The sequence below is a fragment of the Anastrepha obliqua genome, chromosome 5 (genome assembly GCF_027943255.1).
Source record: "Anastrepha obliqua isolate idAnaObli1 chromosome 5, idAnaObli1_1.0, whole genome shotgun sequence".
In the NCBI taxonomy this organism is placed as follows: Eukaryota; Metazoa; Arthropoda; class Insecta; order Diptera; family Tephritidae; genus Anastrepha; species Anastrepha obliqua.
Genome location: NC_072896.1, coordinates 57,427,832 through 57,445,180, shown reverse-complemented (window position 1 = coordinate 57,445,180; position 17,349 = coordinate 57,427,832). Strand labels below are relative to the sequence as shown.

Here is a 17,349-nt window from a genome sequence, read left to right as displayed (position 1 = left end):
ACCGACAACCAACTGATTGGACCTTATCAGTGTGGCTTTAGACCTGGAAAGTCTACCATCGACCAAATATTTACAATACGACAAATCTTGGAAAAGACCCACGAAAAGAGAATCGAGACACATCTTTTCGTCGATTTCAAAGCCGCATTCGACAGTACGGAAAGGAGTTACTTGTATGCCGCGGTGTCTGAATTTGGTATCCCCACAAAACTAATACGCCTATGCAAGATGACGTTGCTCAACACTAGCAGCGCCGTTAGAATTGGGAAGGACCTCTCCGAGCCGTTTGATATCAAACGAGGTTTCAGAAAGGGTGACTCGCTGTTGTGTGACTTCTTTAACCTGATGTTGGAGAGCATCGTACGAGCCGCAGAGCTTAAGCGCTCTGGTACAATATTTTATAAGAGCGTACAATTGTTGGCGTATGCCGATGATATCGACATCATCGGCCTTAACAACCGCGCTGTTAGTTCTGCCTTCTCCAAAGTGGATAAAGGGGCAAAGCAAATGGGTCTGGTGGTGAACGAGGACAAAACGAAGTACCTCCTGTCATCAAACAAACAGTCGGCGCACTCGCGTATCGGCACCCACGTCACTGTAGACAGTTATAATTTCGAGGTTGTAAAAGACTTCTTTTATTTAGGAACCAGCGTTAACACCGATACAATGTCAACCATGAAATCCAACGTAAAATCTCTCTTGCCAACAAGTGCTACTTTGGACTAAGTAGGCAACTGAGCAGTAAAGTCCTCTCTCGACGATGACAACATCCGATGAAGCGACGCTTGGAGTGTTTGAGAGAAAGATTCTGCGTAAGATTTTTGGACCTTTGCACGTTGGCAACGGCGAATATCGCAAGCGATGGAACGGTGAGCTGTATGAGCTTTACGACGACATAGACATAGCGCAGCGAATAAAGATCCAGGGGTTACGTTGGCTGGGTCATGTTGTCCGAATGGATACAAACGCTCCGGCTTTGAAAGTATTCAATGCGGTACCACCTGGTAGTAGCAGAGGAAGAGGAAGGCCTCCTCTACGTTGGAAGCTATTAAAAACGACTACTCGAGGGTATTTCGGGCCGCTGATTACCACCTTTTCAACTTTTTAAATCCTTAATAGGAACTTTTAATATAGTTAACGTGGCTTCACGGTAGGCGCTTTTTTATTCTTTTTTTTTCAAAAACTTTTCAAATTTGGTAGACCAAAGCTCATTAGAAAAATAAAGTGTCACGCAATTTTTTTTATTTGTAAACTATTGTAACTAAAGAAGCAAATAATTAATAAAAGTGTGTTTATTCAAATAAAAACATATCTACATATAACACGTAGGCAAAAGTTTCACATTTTAAGATAATATGTTTTGGTATCCATATCCGCCGGCAACCTAATACGTTTCAGATATGTAAATAAGGCTTTTAATTTATTTAAATTATTAATTTAATATATGTGCCATTTACATTTAACTCTGATCCATTGATGTGCTCTCGGGACTGATTGAATTTGAGTCTTTTTGTACTGAGTCATAAACTTTACACAATTCCGGCGAGTCCTTAATGGTTTTTAAAAATTCCATTAAATTTTGATTTTTATCTGAAAAGGTAAAAATCACGATTATGTTAAAAGACTAAAAATGTTAGCGTTGAGCTAACAAAAACAAAAATAATGCAATAAAAGATATTGTACCACAAAAGCTTATTTGGATAAAATAATATGAAATTACCTGCGTTAGGGATTTGCGATAATGCAGATACAGCTCTTAAAGCAGATCTTTTTAATTCATCTTGTTTTTCATGTTCTTGTTTAACAGAATTTGCCTTTACTTTATAAGTACATGTTTCACGTAACTGTTGTATGAACTGGTCAAGCTCTAAATATAAAATTGTCACTATTTTCGATATAAATTTAGCCAAAATTGTAAGTACACCTACGTTGTAAAACTGCATCTGGGCACGAGACAGCTAACCGGGCCGTCATTAAATATGTTAGCATTTTTATGTCGTAGTGATCGCATAAACCAGCTTGTACGTGCCCCAGAAATTGTTTGACATCAACTCTATCAAGCCCTTGTTCTAACAACGTGTACATGCATTCAAATGCTGCTTTACGTATGTCAAGACCATCGTCAACTGTGTGTTTGAAAGGCCCCATTTCAACTTCACGAATTAATTCACACTATAAAATTAAAAAAAATTCACACTATAAAATTTAAAAAATTAAACGTATTTTCAGTGTCTAATTTTTGTACAGAGTGATCGCAGCTTACCTTTACTTTTGTTTCCGAATACAAGAGAGGCAATAAAGTGGGCAAGAGGTCGCGTATCAATGTTGGTTTGTTATGTATTGCAGCATTGAAAGTAACTAATGCTACTCTCCTCACTCCTGGATCTGGATCACGCAAGGATGAAAGAAATTCGCCTAAATTTTGTTTCAATAAGTGATCAATCATCTGTGGTTGATCAGATATTGTGAATTTTATTGAAGAGACCACCACGGCTCTCATGATTGCATTATTAGAATACAGAGCATCGCGAAGCAGTGGTAAAAGTTCACCTGGATTAACAAGAACCAACTTTCCGAGACATTCTGCAACAACGTTTCGAGAACCTTCTTCCGAACCCTCGCAGTGCTTGAACAAATGTGCCCATATTGATGGAACGGATGGTAGTAGTTGAGAAAGTCCATGTTGGCTAGCAGATAATGATGAAATAACTTCTTTTAAAGAATGCAATAATAAGTACTGACGCTTCGGTTGCCCTTCTATTTCTCTGAGTATTAGAGGTAAGTAAGTTTTTAAACTTCCAACCGCCACAGCGCCCAGGGCCAAACTTGAGGCACTCTTTACATCTTCAGAGCTTGCGCCAAAACATTCAATTAAAGTTTGTGGCAACGAAAAAATTGGGCTTAAGTCAAAATTTCGACCGATCTCTCCAATTGACAGAAGACAAAAGCTCGTTTTAGTATCATTAGATTGAGTTGATTTTTGAATGTAATCAAGAAGACGCGATGCCAGAGGAATAGCTTCCCAGGGGCATTTTAGAGTGAGTGCTGCGATGCATTTAGCTAAGGAGTGATGTGCCTGTTTGTGGAGCTGTTCGTTTTCAATAATGATTGGATCCATAAGTTTGTTAAGCAAAGAATTGTAGTCCAAATTATGTATATTAGTTTGAACTAAAACTTGTAGAAGATCTAAAGTGCATGAAAGTGCACTACCCTAAAAATAGACGTATTAGTAAAAAAAGCAAGAATTAAAGAAATAACTTACTTGTAACAGGGGAGAGCGTACAAGTAGTAACACAGCTGGCAAAAATTGTCCATGAATACCTTCTAATGCTTTTGGGTGCTTAAGGGCAGTTGTAGTTAGAAGTATTAAGCAATATTGAGCAATGTGTAAGTCAGAATCCGATATAAGTGGCTTGAGCTCAATAATAACTAACTGTAATATTTGAGGATTAAATGCATGGGAATAATTTTCTATCAACTTATTGAGTAAATCCAAGGAATGTAATTTTAGAGCTCTGTGGTTTTTTCTTAAAAATGAGCCTAAAACTGGAATAACTTCTTTTGTTATCAAAGTTAAATCAATTCGCAAAGGAGATGCCGCAATCATATAAATTGCTTTAACGCTACTTAGGCGGGTTACTTCATTATTTAGACGCTCCATCAAAATTGGGAGGCAAGTTTTTACTTGTGGAACTAAATAATCCCCCATATTTGCTATTATTTGACCCATACAACTTATAGCACGATCCTTTACTTCTTGATCCACGTCCGCAGTCATTAATTTTTTTAAAGTGGCAGAGTAAAGATCTTGTACAAACGGACTTATATCAAAAGTAGCGGGAAGTAGCTCTGAATGATCTTCTAAAGGCCTAATAACTTTTACAAGTTCTTGCAAAACTTGAAGTGCCTCTGTAGAAATTTTATAAAATGAGTCAAATACTGCATTAACGATAAGTGGTAACAATACAGAAAAATGTGGTTGAAAAAGATGCGAAGGTGTATGACTTGTTAATAATAAGCATAAAAATCCTAATGCATTGATTTTAATGTTGCTTGTTGAGTTCTTATCACTTAGGGTATAACTAATGCCAGGCACAATATCATCCAAATAGGGTCCTAAACTTCCTGGTAATACGCTTAGCAATTCACGTAGCAAACTAAAGCAGTCCTGCCGTGTTTTCATTGACCTATCACGCATTAGGGGCTGAATAGTTTTAATGATGTCTTTCAGTTGGTCTTGAAGGAGAGCAATAGTGCGTGGAACTTCTTCCATCGAATCGGGGTCTGGAGATGAAGCGTTTGGCGCCTTTGTACTTTTCAATAAAGTTATATATACATGAAATATGTCCGATTTGACATTTTCTTCTCGTTCTTTAAAACGTAATATTAATATGGGACCTAAATCTTGGCAAAAGCGTTCAAGCAATTCTTTGCGAGTTATTATTAGAGCTTCTAAACATTTTGCGGCAGCGCGCCGAATTTTCCAGCTTATATCATCATCATCACTGTAATCATCACTATCAGCATAATCTCCTTCTTCAGTGTCCATTGCAAGGCAGCTTTGACCATCATCAGATTCGTAGTTGTAGTTTGGATCATAACTCAAATATTTCAGACAGATGTCCAATATCTGTATTGCGAGGAAAAATTAGTATATATATCTCCATTTTAGTATTATACTAGTATGGCACTATAATAAACCTAAAATGCATTAGTACACAAAAAATAAAATTATGTCATATATGTCAATATTTTCAAACAAAAAGTGTCTCGTTTAATTATAGACTAACAATGTAAAAGTAGAAAAAATAAACTTCATTGTTCTGTGGTAGGCCTTTTTTTATCTACAAAAAACTAATGTTCATAAAGATAGTTTGTTTTTGTTTTGGTGGATAGTTTGGCTAAACTATGCCAGCATATTAGAAATTATTCTGTGGTAAACTGTCTAAATTGAAGGTGTTTGATACGTTTTTATTCAATTCAATACCTCAATTTAAACAAGTGAGAACGCAAGTAAAAACTTTCATTTCTGGCCTTTTTTCTAAGGATCCACTAGGTATCCATAAGGGGCATAGGGGGTGGGGGTTTCATTTTTGGAAATGGCAGTTCATGTCATCTCTAAAAATCGGGATGAGAGGCGCAACGTCCCCTCTCCCTCCGCCCATTTAATCATCGGCCATATAACATTCATTACAAATTTTTATTATTAATTACTAAAGAAAGCCGAAAAAATATGTCGCAAGAGAAAACAAATTTCTAATTTGCTCAACTGCAAATTCTTAATTATCGCGCAACAAGAAATATGTACATATATGACTTAGATCACTTTGAAAATTACACAAGGCGCGATTTAACGAACATTAAAATTAGCAATTTTCGTACTTTATATGCAAAACTAGGTATGTTTGTACGTTTTGTTTTTACTATTCGTAAGAATTCGTCATTGTATCCAAAGATGCCACCAAAAGTGCGAATTAAAAAAAGAAAGTCTGCTGTTTTGTTTCAAAAGAATGAGTAAGTATGAGGAATATACCGTATATACAGAGTGGGCCATATAGCGTTTGCTTTTTGAACCACCTATTTTTTGAGAATGGTAACACAAATGACATGTCAAATGTGTTCATAATTTACTTAAAGGTTTGACATTTACGAAATGGGAGCGTCCCATATGCTTGAAAAAAATTGGGAAATATTGAAAACCTATTCCCAAAATGGTGGGTTTTTTTCTTCTTTTCTGATTTTCACATCGGAGGCTACGTCAATAAGCAAAATTGTCGGATTTGGGGCTCAGAAAATCCACACGTTACTGTAGAGAAGCAAATGCATCCACAACGAGTCACTGTTTGGTGCGGTTTTTGGTCTGGCGGCATCATCGGGCCATTTTTTTTCGAAAATGAGCGAGGAGCCGCGGTTACAGTAAATGGCGAGCGTTACCGTGACATGCTCAACGAGTTTTTGTTTCCAAAAATAGAAGAGGATGACATGGACGACATTTGGTTTCAACAGGACGGTGCAACTTGTCACACTGCCAAAGTTACACTCGAACTTTTGGCTACCGTTTTTGAAAACCGAATAATCAGGCGAAATTCCGATATCAATTGGCCGCCTCGGTGCTGTGATTTAAGCCCGTTAGACTTTTTTTTGTGGGGAGCCGTTAAGGACAAATGCTATACGAACCATCCAGAGGCAATTGATGCTTTAAAACACGAAATCGAAGTTGCCATTCATGAAATTGGAGCCCAAACAATCGAAAATGTGCTTAATGTCCAACCTTCAAAATAAAAAAAAAGTTTGAAAAAACATTGATTTGTTTTTTTTTTTATAGCCGATTCAAAAAGCAAATTTTACATGGCCCACCCTATAGCTTTGAAACTAAATGCAATTCATTTATCCCCCAATGGAATTATTATATAACGGTACTATTTTGTTGTAAACAATTACATTGCAAAAATAACAAAATTAATTAATAAATATTATAATTCTAGAAATTTGTATTTGTATTAAAGTACAATCCTATTTGAATCGCTAGCCGGTCGAATTTTTCAAATCGATACCTCCTAGCTGAAATTATGATGGTGTTTTGGATAAAGAGATAATAAAAATCATCGATTGTTAAAATTAACAACAAAAAATTATTTTAATCGAAGCCTTTGGTATATGAAATTAGGATTAAAATTCAGTTGACCCACAGCTTTTGGGGTGGCCACTTCAAGAGTTTTCGCCCATATATTGTAAATACATAATTAACGATAGATATTTCCACCTTTAAACACAATTTTTTTTCTCAGATAAGATTAAAATTAATATAACACAAGTTTTTACAGAACAAATTTTAAAGTAAATGGCAACCAAATAAATTTTATAATAATCAAGTTATATTCTAGAAAAATAAATCAAAGCGCCAAAATTAATTATGTATTCGAAAATTCAATTTGAAAAAAATAGAAATACTTAAGAAGAAAAAACTATGGAAAGTATCTACATTGCACCGACAACAATAACAAAGGAATGATTTGATTTACGAAAACACGAATAGTTAATAACAAGTTTCATCACATGTCACATGATTCTGAATAATTACCTTTCCTTGGTATCTAAACCTTGACTGGTTGAGCTTGGGTACATCACTGACGTGCTCGGCAGGTTTGCTTAGGCATGCCATAAGGGCCATCGAAACCGCATCTCAACTAGCCGATTTAGTGGAGGTACATTTCCAGGATAGCTAGGTACTAGGTTAGGTTAGGTTTGGCAGCCGCATCGCACATAGAGACAACGATGCCACTTAGACCACGAAATGGGTCCGTTGTGAAGCCGCGGGGGCTGAGCTAGCTAGGTACTAACTCCCGAACGGTGGGCAACAAGACTGGCGGAGGGCAACGATACCAAAGTACCTGATAGATTTGGATCGGCGTCGACAGAAATTACGACCCGCAAAGTAACAGCCTCCCGGATGGAAAGTGCAAGGCAACTGTGGTCGAACATCTAATAGGGCTAACCCAAAGTCAAGCACTAGTACTGGGTAGGGTTCTGTGCAAACTACCAGCTTCGGGGAGGCCAGAAACATTACTGGTCTGATACTGAGACAGCAAATGATACCTACACTAACTTAAAGAATGCTTTACGCCAGAGGTCGCGAAGCTGTATGTGCTGGGCCGTGCCATATGTTCTCCAAAGGAAAGTAAACGTGACGCTGCGAAAATAAGCCCAGCTGAAAGCAACTGTCCCAAAAAACGGACCAACCTGCACAACCTGCAAGCAAGTGTAAAGTACTTGAAGATTCGAGTGCAATAAATTCCAAGCCCTAGAGTTTCTATGCTACCATCGTTAAGGACTTAAGACTGGCTGTTTTACCCAAATCTATGAGGAATTCCTCATAGAATATGTATATGTACTAGAGGTATAAATCCCAACTCAAATTTAAAGGGAAACACTTTCGGCCGGATTGATACTAGTCGATTCTTCAACCGAGGAAGCTGTCAACTGGTTGTGTGGAACGGCGACAAAACTATCCGACTGAGAAGGTCCAGAATTAGGCACATGTAATTGGAACAATATAAAGGGTGTACACTTAATGACTGAATACCTACCACGAGCAGCTACCGTTGAAATGAAGAAGCTTCTGGACTTCAACAGCAAGGAGCTGAAAACTATTGACAATGAACATCGACGACCAGTCAATAAAAGCAATCAGGGAGAGCAACTATAGGATCGTTCCCACGACGGTCGGTAAAACGTTACCGGAACGAAACGGATTTATATCCGATCAAGGGCTGTCACTCCAGTAGCATTCCAAATGCATGTAAGGGGAATGTTCATGCTACAACAACAACAAGCACTAATACCGCCAAAATAATTTCTTGACGGTAATCGCAACGGCGATTCTCAGGTCTAAATTTGTCCAAGTACCCTGGGACGTAAGGGTCCAGATAAATGATTTGGGCGCAAACAACACACAGGTACTATGAGACATTAGATGTGCTGGTCCAGAGTCTTAATGGTATTCACTTACAATATGAATTTTCTATGTCTTTTGGAGTTTTTATCTGGAGACCTAGTAGCGGTACAAATACCGATTATGGTGTTATCAGGATATTTACCAAGGGATGAAAATCAGCACCACATATAGGGAGGGAAATTAAATCACTGGGATCGTACTACAGATGCATAAGCGGACCAAACAGCTGGACAAACATATTTTACCAGAGAAGGAAATAAAGCTCAATACAATAGGGCAAATATGTATATATACTTATACTCAGAGTAATACTTTTAACCCATGAAGGCCAAAATAGATATTTCAAGTCGCAACGCTAAATCACCTCATAATAATAACAATAACATTTTGAGTTGTGAAATAAAATAAACTAAAAATCTTCTTACCTTAGACACATGAGGAGTAACGGCGTCTTGGCATCGGTACACAAAGGCTTCAAACGCCTGCAGGCAAAATTCATGGACTTCATCGTCATCACAATAGCTATACATCTTTAAGTGTTCAATAGCTGGATTGACATGATTACATAAACGTGGTCCAGACTGTCGGCTACGGTTCAAAAATGTATATTTAATCAATAATTGAAAAAATAAATGTGGATATACTTTACCAAATCGATGCTAAACACTGGATGTAAGTGCGAACAGCGCCTGAGTTAGGGTTGTTTTTCAAGCCTTTGAGGAGGCGATCGATAACACTGTCATAGATGCAATCATCTGCTAACGAAAGTAGATGTGAAAGAGCAATGATTGAACGTTTTCTCACAGCTTGTCGAGGAGACTCTAGTTGAGGGACTAATGCTTTTAAAATTGGATTGTGGAAAGGAACCAGAAACGGTCCAAAACGTGAAAGCAAATCGGTGAGAATGTCAAGAGCTTCGAGCTTAACAGAAACGTCCTCCTGTTATAATGAAAGTATTCGTTAAATATACGTTATTAGATGCGAACATTAGAGCGACTTATATTTAATTAATATTAAAAAAAATTTGTATGTAAAGAAAAAAAATCACGCAAGGAAATGCACAATCTTCATATATGTAATACTCTTATATTGGCAGTATCAACAAGTGCAGTCAGCAAACATTCACATATTCTCAGATGTTAGCAATACATGTAAAACCTACGAATGCGCAAAACGTGCATTCGTATCTGAACTAGGTAGGTTACTAACAATAGCCACCTGCGATTCGCCACTTCTCTGATCGATATGTACTACGCTTGACGAAAAACTTGCATATGAAAGCAATAACAAAGTTATCGAGCAAGATTCGCCACTAGCGAGTATGGTTATACCCATGATAGAAAAAATAATGAGAGATTTCGTGACATTTTGCTAGCATGTTCTAATTAAAATTAAATGTTTATAATTTTGTAAAATATATTTTTTGTTAAATTTGTTCAGTAATTCACTCAGTTTTATTTAGCTTTATCATTTTTTTAACATCTGGACACATTGCCCGCGATTGCGGTTATTGTTGATGTTCTTCTCCTTCCAAAAGTCAAATCTCTCTCTCGCTATTGCAGTATTGCCTAGCTTTGGATATAAAAACGCACTAAAATACCCATTTAAAGAAAGTAAAATACCAAATTTTTATTTAATTACTTAAAAAAATTGTATGCGTGCCAAACTGTTTTTTAAATGTGTGTTTTTTTTTTTAATAAATGTGTTATTTTGAATAAAATATAATGTACAATTTAATTTATGAGTTTTTTGTTAAGAAAACGACTTTTTTGATATATTTGAGGTTATGTAACAAGTTAAGGTACTCTTTTTGTAAAAATGTCGTTATGGTTTCTTCAGTATTTTCTGGCCTTTTTTTTTGCTTATTTTTACTATGAATACACGTATTGATGATCCCACTAAGAATTGAAGACCGGAAGAAATGATTACACCTCTATGGTTTTAATTCGCATGCAGTAAATTCAAACGCTTCAATTCAAAGGTTTTCAATGTTAAGAAGAGATGAGAGAAAAAGATTTAATATTCTTGCATAACCTTAAAAGAAGCAAAACATTAAATTTGCACTCTCAAAATATCGAATTGTTTAAGAATCAACAAATTTTAATTAGCACCAAAATTTTCTCATAGTGACCTGTTTTAACCTTCTTTTGTTGAATAATACAGTTTTTTTAACTTACACTTTCGGCAGCTTTACATTAAAAAAAGAAACAAACACCAAACTTAAAAATTTTCGCATTTTGGGTATAAAAAACACTAAATTTATTGCAAAGAGCAAATGGTTGGCAACCCTGCACAAATCAACTAATTTGACGTCACGCACTCTCTGATGGGCACAATCTTGTTTCTATCATTCTTGGGTTATACCTCATAAAACTGGTATAACTCACTATATTCAATGCTGCCAACTCTCTTTTACTATCTTTTCTGATATTAGGTAAGTTTTATTACTAATACCCATTAATTGCTTCAAAACAAATGCCATTTTCGGCAGCCATTTTCCAGTGATTCCAACGTACCATACGTTATTTATGCCAATTGCTGCATATATTCGCCGCTCGCTAACGCTTGGCGAAGCGGAGACAGCTAATATATGGCAAACTTGTATTTTATTACCACGTTTATGCGTTTGTACAATTAAGTAAAAAATTATAACATTCATTTATGCCTCTTGCTCTTGTCAGCAATTCACGAAAAGATCCCAAATTCATATTTAATTCAAACTTTAACTGCTACAAAAAAATAGGAGTTATGGAAGTGTTGAATTCTTCTTATTCCATTATTATATGTGCTCAGCAACATTCTCACAGAACGCATATCAATTTGTAATATCGGCATATAAAAGAAAGAAAAGAAAGCACTACAAAGCAATCTACTCAAATTCCTTAAAATCAGAAAATCAGAAGAAGTTTTGGTGTCATTATCTTCAAATAGCTTATGACTATATTTTTGACAGTATGAATCGAAAACTGTTGTTTATCATCGCCAGGTTCATGTTTTTTTTAATTATTAATTTCAAAATTACTTTGAATTTGCATTCTGATTAATAATATACGCATGCCTGAATCACAGGGCGAATCCGGGTATACCGGAATTACATTAAAAATATCCCCAAATCAGGGAATGCAAATTTTCAGCTAGCATTGGCATACCTAATTCATAAGTAGAATGTATGTACATAGCGAAGAGCGTAAGTGTATGTTACCATTTTTAACTATATTTTATGAGATCAACTCCTAAATAGACATACGCATAAACGTGGTACATCATCTTTGCATATGTTCATATGAGTATATCAACGAACTATGCTGCTAGTACCGAATTGTCCAATACTGAATTTAGCACTTCCTTATTTCTTTTTTACTATAACTTTTCCTTCTCAAAACATATTGTTTTAATTGTTTCGAAAGCGTTAGGGTAAAATACGGTGCACTAGACAGGGCTAGTGTACTGGGGCGGCAGCCCTTGGTCGGGAGTAAAAACCCGAGTCATTCCGGTAACGTAGAACCGGCTGCCATGGGAATGTAGCGTTTGCAATGATTGGTTTCAAAAGAAGAACCTCTGATGGTTTATTTGTGCTCAGCTAGAATCCGGCGTATTGCTCAGAAAAAATCGATATGGTCCAAAGGATCTTTACAAATTACTCTACACAAATGCAAGACGACATCTGCTTTATGTTCAGACAGTGCATGATAGGAGAATCTGTACTTCACTACTCTTCTGTAATAACATTGTCAATGACAGAATCAACTCCAAGGATTTTTTATCATCGCCAAGGATATTAAACGCTTATGTTCCATGGTAGGGTTTACGACAGAAGTTTTCGTGAAATGTGCCCATAAAAAAAATTATGTCCACTATGAAACTATTCATCGACCGATTTATGCGTCACTTTTATAGGGTGGTCCATACAGTAGTTTCTATTTTTCAATTCTAAGAAATGAGCAAAAATCAATTTTTTCCAGTGTATTGTCGGTTTATTCAAAAGAGGTAACATACCAAATATTTATAGAATACGATTTCATGCTGGTTTAGCAGGCCCGCATCCCGTTAAACAACTGCAGTACTCGCCGTTGATCTAAAGACGTTTGCAGCAGCAATTTCAAAGAAAAAAGTGCCAATGAAGGCACCGCTCCAAAATCCGCACCAAACTGTCACTTTCTAAGGATGCATTGGTTTCTGGAAGATCAGCTGCAGATTTGCCGATCCCCAGATGCGGCAATTTTGCTTGTTAACATAGCTTCGCCAGAAGATGATTTTGACTTATTTTTAATGAACGCACTGTTTGGACTACATAACAAAATAAGTTTGCAATGTTTCGCATCGTTGATGATACTGACTTTCTGTCAAGACCTATAGCGGGAAAGAACTGTCACTGACAGAATAACAAATGATTAAAAAAAACACTATATATACCACCCTGTTTAGACACATGCATATAATTGGAGCTTACACCATTTGTTGGGTGTTTGGCCAAGCACCTCCCCCCAATTTGTGCATAATTGATGATTTCGACAAATGGACGAGCATACAAATTTATGCCGCATACGAACGCCAGGTGAATTTTATTAAGAGATGTTTCAAGGCGAAAACACACTCGGAAGGTTTCCATTGCTTTCCATGGCGCGACCGCTATTATAAAAAGCCTTTTCTATCAGCATGATTCGAGCCCGAGCACTACCGAATGGTATTCAAACACAATCTCATACGGCTACGACGGTCGCTATAACAGCTATAGTAATGCCTGGGATTTAAATACGAGTTTACATACAGTCAACGCCATACACTGCATGTTGACAAGTTTCGACTATCATTTATTTATTTTGTAATTTCCAATATTTTTTTATAAAAATATAATTCACACTACAAGAACCATATAAAGTAAAAAATTCGAACTTTGTATAAAATTTGTGAAAATTCGCCAAATTTTCATAAAAATTTTAAACTTTTTACTTAGAATTTCTGAAAAATTTTCAAGTATGCAATTTTAAAGCTCATTAAATTTTGGTTTATAAAATTCAACTTTCAAGTAGGCCAAAACTCCAACTGGTTATTGAGAATTTTTTTCACTCGCGGTCTTATGCATTTTCTCCATTGAACGCCTACTCCACATTTTTTATATGAAAGAAAATACCCAACACCGTCAGCAGAGAACATGGTTCAAAATCAACGCGATTTTTCAACCCCTTGGAACTTGCAATTTATTTCGATGGTCTATAAAACTGCATACCCGAAATGTTTCTGAAAATTTTGAGTTTAATTTACCTAAAAAGTACGACTCACGTCATCGTGGATAATGCAACAAAATGATCACCGTGTTGTTTCATATGCATATACATAGTACCACCTTGATAAAAAAAACCGGAATATATATATTAAGAAAATTTAAAATACAAGTTTATTCTTCAATTATTATCTTTAAAGAACTCCCAAGGCGAATCTATTAAAGGTGGTAGTGGTAAATCAGCTGATTTGTTTTTTTTTTCGCTGTGTACATGTAATTGTCCGCACAGAATAAAACAAGGCGATTCATTTTTTCGTTTTCTACTTCGCCAATACCTTGCCGTGACAATCAAACGTACAAAACATTGTTGTCGGTTTAGTGCCACCACCTTCAATAAATGCGCCTTGAGTACTCCCCATCAACTGCAACGCGCTTATGTCAGCGATTGATTCAGCTCTAGGAACATATCTCAAACTCTTTTTTGGTATAGCCATCATCCTTTCTGCTGTTAAAACGCATTTCTCGTAGTGGTTTTTTGACTCGATCCAACAGAACAAAATTACAGAGAACCATGACAGGTGAATCCGATGGCGATTCGTTCTTTATCAAAAATTCACGGATGATGATAGCACTGTTCTTGTGCTCACATAATTAAGTGACTCTAAGTACAAATTTCTCAAAAACGCAATTTGGTATTGTCACAATTACACCTAATTCTCTTTTTACACGATAGCTACGTTCCCAAATTCGTGTAAAAAGAGAATAAGGTGAAAACAATTTTAAACAAGTTCTAGAGTTCACTTAAGAATATATTTTTTTGCTTACACATTTTAATTAATTAAATATATTATAATATAAGAAATAAATTATTAAACGGTGAGAGCAAAATCTACCGAGTGCCAGAGGCCTTTCCTGGCTAGTTTAAACTCTTCGTACATGCGTCTCACTCTATTTGCTCTATTAGATTCATGAAAATTTCATAAAATACTGAAAATCGTGTTAAAAAAAAACAATTCGGGTAAAAAAGAATTTTTCTTTTTAATTTGTGTTAAATCAAATTCGTGTAAAAAGAGAGAGAGAAAGAGAAGCGTCACATTTAGACCATCCTCTACCCGGCTTTCAATACGTTTTACCCAAAATATTTCTGTTTTGGAGTGTGGGTGATGGCTTTACACTACCTATGAATTTTTCCCAAGCGGTTTTCATTGTTTAAAATTTTCATATTAGTTCCATTATAAATACCTTCTCTATTGCATTATTGAGCTTTCCAGTTATTCTCCGGCACACATTTGGTGCTAACGAATTCGAAGACTGCGGAAGTTCTAATATAACAGTTTTAAGTCCAATACTAGAAATGTCGCGAAGTTGTTCAACATTTGATATCATATTCAAGCATAGAGAATCAACAATAGTTTCTACTTGGTTTTCTTTCACTTTGTTTACTAAGGGCCCCAAACACTTTACCGCCAAATTTTGGACTTCGCCATTTTTATCCTCTAATAATCTTAAGATCATTCGCACAACCTTCTTTTCAGACTCGTCATCAAGCTTAATGCTATCCTTTTGTAACTCCGTCATTAAATCATTTGTTGCCATAAAACGAAAATCTTTGTCACTAGAAGTCATCTGTAAAAAAATGTATTATTTTGGTAGCCTGCAAGCACACATCTATTTTAACATTACTTTTTCCAGTAAGCTGGCAATTTGATGGTATTGATAGGACATGATCACAAACTAAATCAAAACGCTTACAAAATTAGAATCACTGTTAAGTATTTCTTATCAACCTTCTGTACCGGTATATAAAACAAAGACTTCAATCGATGAATAGAAAATCACTTTTCAGTACTGGTATTTCTAAATGACTACTCGATAAACTAACTGTGTACTTACACGTTCATGATTTAGAAGGCATACACCAGTCAAACTGTACAAGTTTCCAGTTTGACCAAACTGTTTGAGTAGTGTATAGAGATCTTTTCAAGCTTGATTTATCGTTTGAAGAAAATTTTAAATTATGATGTACATATATGTTTAAAATTTGTATTTGAAGGCGCCACGGTTGAGTAGTGTATGGATAAATAAGGAAAGACGGGTTGAAGTGGGTTTGCCGACTAGCTGAACTAATTAATTTTTTTCTTTCAATTTACGTGCACTGACTGGTTGCCAAAAATTATTTGAATTAGCAGAAATAGCCAAGTCGAATTTATTCAAGGTGATGGCACTAATGCAACTTATTTTGCGTTTCGCGTGACAAAGTAGCCTGCTTCTTTGTTGGTACTTTCTTTGTTTGTTTATATTCCCATGAAAATTTTGACATTCAGTATAAAAAACTGTAAAAACCAAATACAAGTAAGTGTATTAAGCCTGACATAATATTAATTCAAGAACCGTAGATGGGAAATATTATTCCTGCAAAAATATTATTCGTACATAGCCATATAAAGAATATTTTATTAAAAAAAATAATAGAAAAAACGCGTATTCAGTATTTTGTTAAACCGCGTTTAGCTTTAATAACTGCTTTCAAATGAGGATGCATACTTTTTACCAATACCTTGGTACATTAGCTGCAATTTTCTCCCACTCAACACTTAAAGCTGTCCTTAATGACGCCTTTGATATATATTGGGTTCAGATCCGCTGATTGGGGTGGAGCTTTAAGCTGCTTACAGTGGTAAATAAGCCTTTCCTGCACGAGATAAGATGAGTGTTTTGGGTTATTGTTTTGTTGAAACAAGAACCATTTAGCATCCAGTCCAAGTTTAACGGCACTATCATGCAAATTAATCTTCAAAATTTTTGAATACAAATGTTTGTCCATTTTATCATCAATACAAACCATTTTTCCTACTCCAGATGCAGATATACACCCCTAAACCATTGCAGTTCCTCCTTATTGCTTAACGAGAGGAATACACTTTTTTTCACTCAGTTCTGTATCTTCTTTTCGCCAAACTTTTGGAGGGCCATCTGATCCGAGAACATTAAATTTCGACTCATCACTGCATATAACTTTTTTCTAAAAAGAATCTGTCTCATTTATAGCGTTTGGCGAACTGCAATCTCTTCTTTCTGTTAGTATCTGAAATGTAGGGCTTGCGGCGTGCCATTCTACTATAATAACCAGCGTTGTACAGACAGTTACGAACTGTTTGTGGGCTTACTTTTTTATGCAAAGACTCTTGAATATTTCGGCATAGTACGAACTGTTTGTGGGCTTACTTTTTTATGCAAAGACTCTTGAATATTTCGGCATAGTAACATGGAGGCAATTTTTGGATTATGCGCGGCTGATGCTACTTTGTTGCGTTCCTCACTTGGAGTCAATAATTATCGCCTTCCGACTTGGTGGTGATTAGCTTTCAATTTGTCAGTATTAACGTAATTACCAATAATACTTTGCACCGTAGAATGCGATTTGCCAATTTCTTGGCAGATTTCGCCCTGAGACTTCTTTTCCAAGTAGAATTTAATAACAAGTTTACGCATTTCTAATGGTAAATACGCACTTCGTGCCATTTTGTTACTTTCAATCGAGATATTACGCGCAACTAAAATTGAATCGGCCATAAAAACTAAGAAAATCCAATTTTATTTCGTTTTCAGTAATATTAGTAAAAACACAAACGATTTTTACTGTTACTTTTGCAGCAACAATATCATGAGCTGA

At 35.9% G+C, this 17,349-nt stretch overlaps 1 protein-coding gene across 1 annotated transcript; it reads right to left on the bottom strand.

The window, feature by feature from the left end:
• Nucleotides 1-1,274: 1,274 nt before the first annotated feature.
• LOC129247122 (cullin-associated NEDD8-dissociated protein 1) lies at nt 1,275-15,515 on the bottom strand. Its single transcript, XM_054886065.1, has 10 exons — nt 15,360-15,515; nt 14,919-15,302; nt 9,105-9,394; nt 8,881-9,043; nt 3,263-4,630; nt 2,264-3,211; nt 1,929-2,172; nt 1,721-1,867; nt 1,458-1,590; nt 1,275-1,384 (listed from the first exon to the last, which is right to left on the bottom strand). The coding sequence occupies exons 1-9, from the start codon at nt 15,399-15,401 to the stop codon at nt 1,460-1,462; spliced, it is 3,717 nt and encodes a 1,238-aa protein (XP_054742040.1). The 5' UTR covers nt 15,402-15,515; the 3' UTR covers nt 1,275-1,384; nt 1,458-1,459.
• Nucleotides 15,516-17,349: the final 1,834 nt, after the last annotated feature.

Coding starts and splice junctions, on each gene's coding strand:
- LOC129247122 (XM_054886065.1), bottom strand. CDS start 15,401: ATGTCCTATCAATACCATCAAATTGCCAGCTTACTGGAAAAA. Junction 15,303..15,359: donor TTGCCAGCTTACTGGAAAAA/GTAATGTTAAAA, acceptor ATTTTTTTACAG/ATGACTTCTAGTGACAAAGA. Junction 2,173..2,263: donor ATTCGGAAACAAAAGTAAAG/GTAAGCTGCGAT, acceptor TTAATTTTATAG/TGTGAATTAATTCGTGAAGT.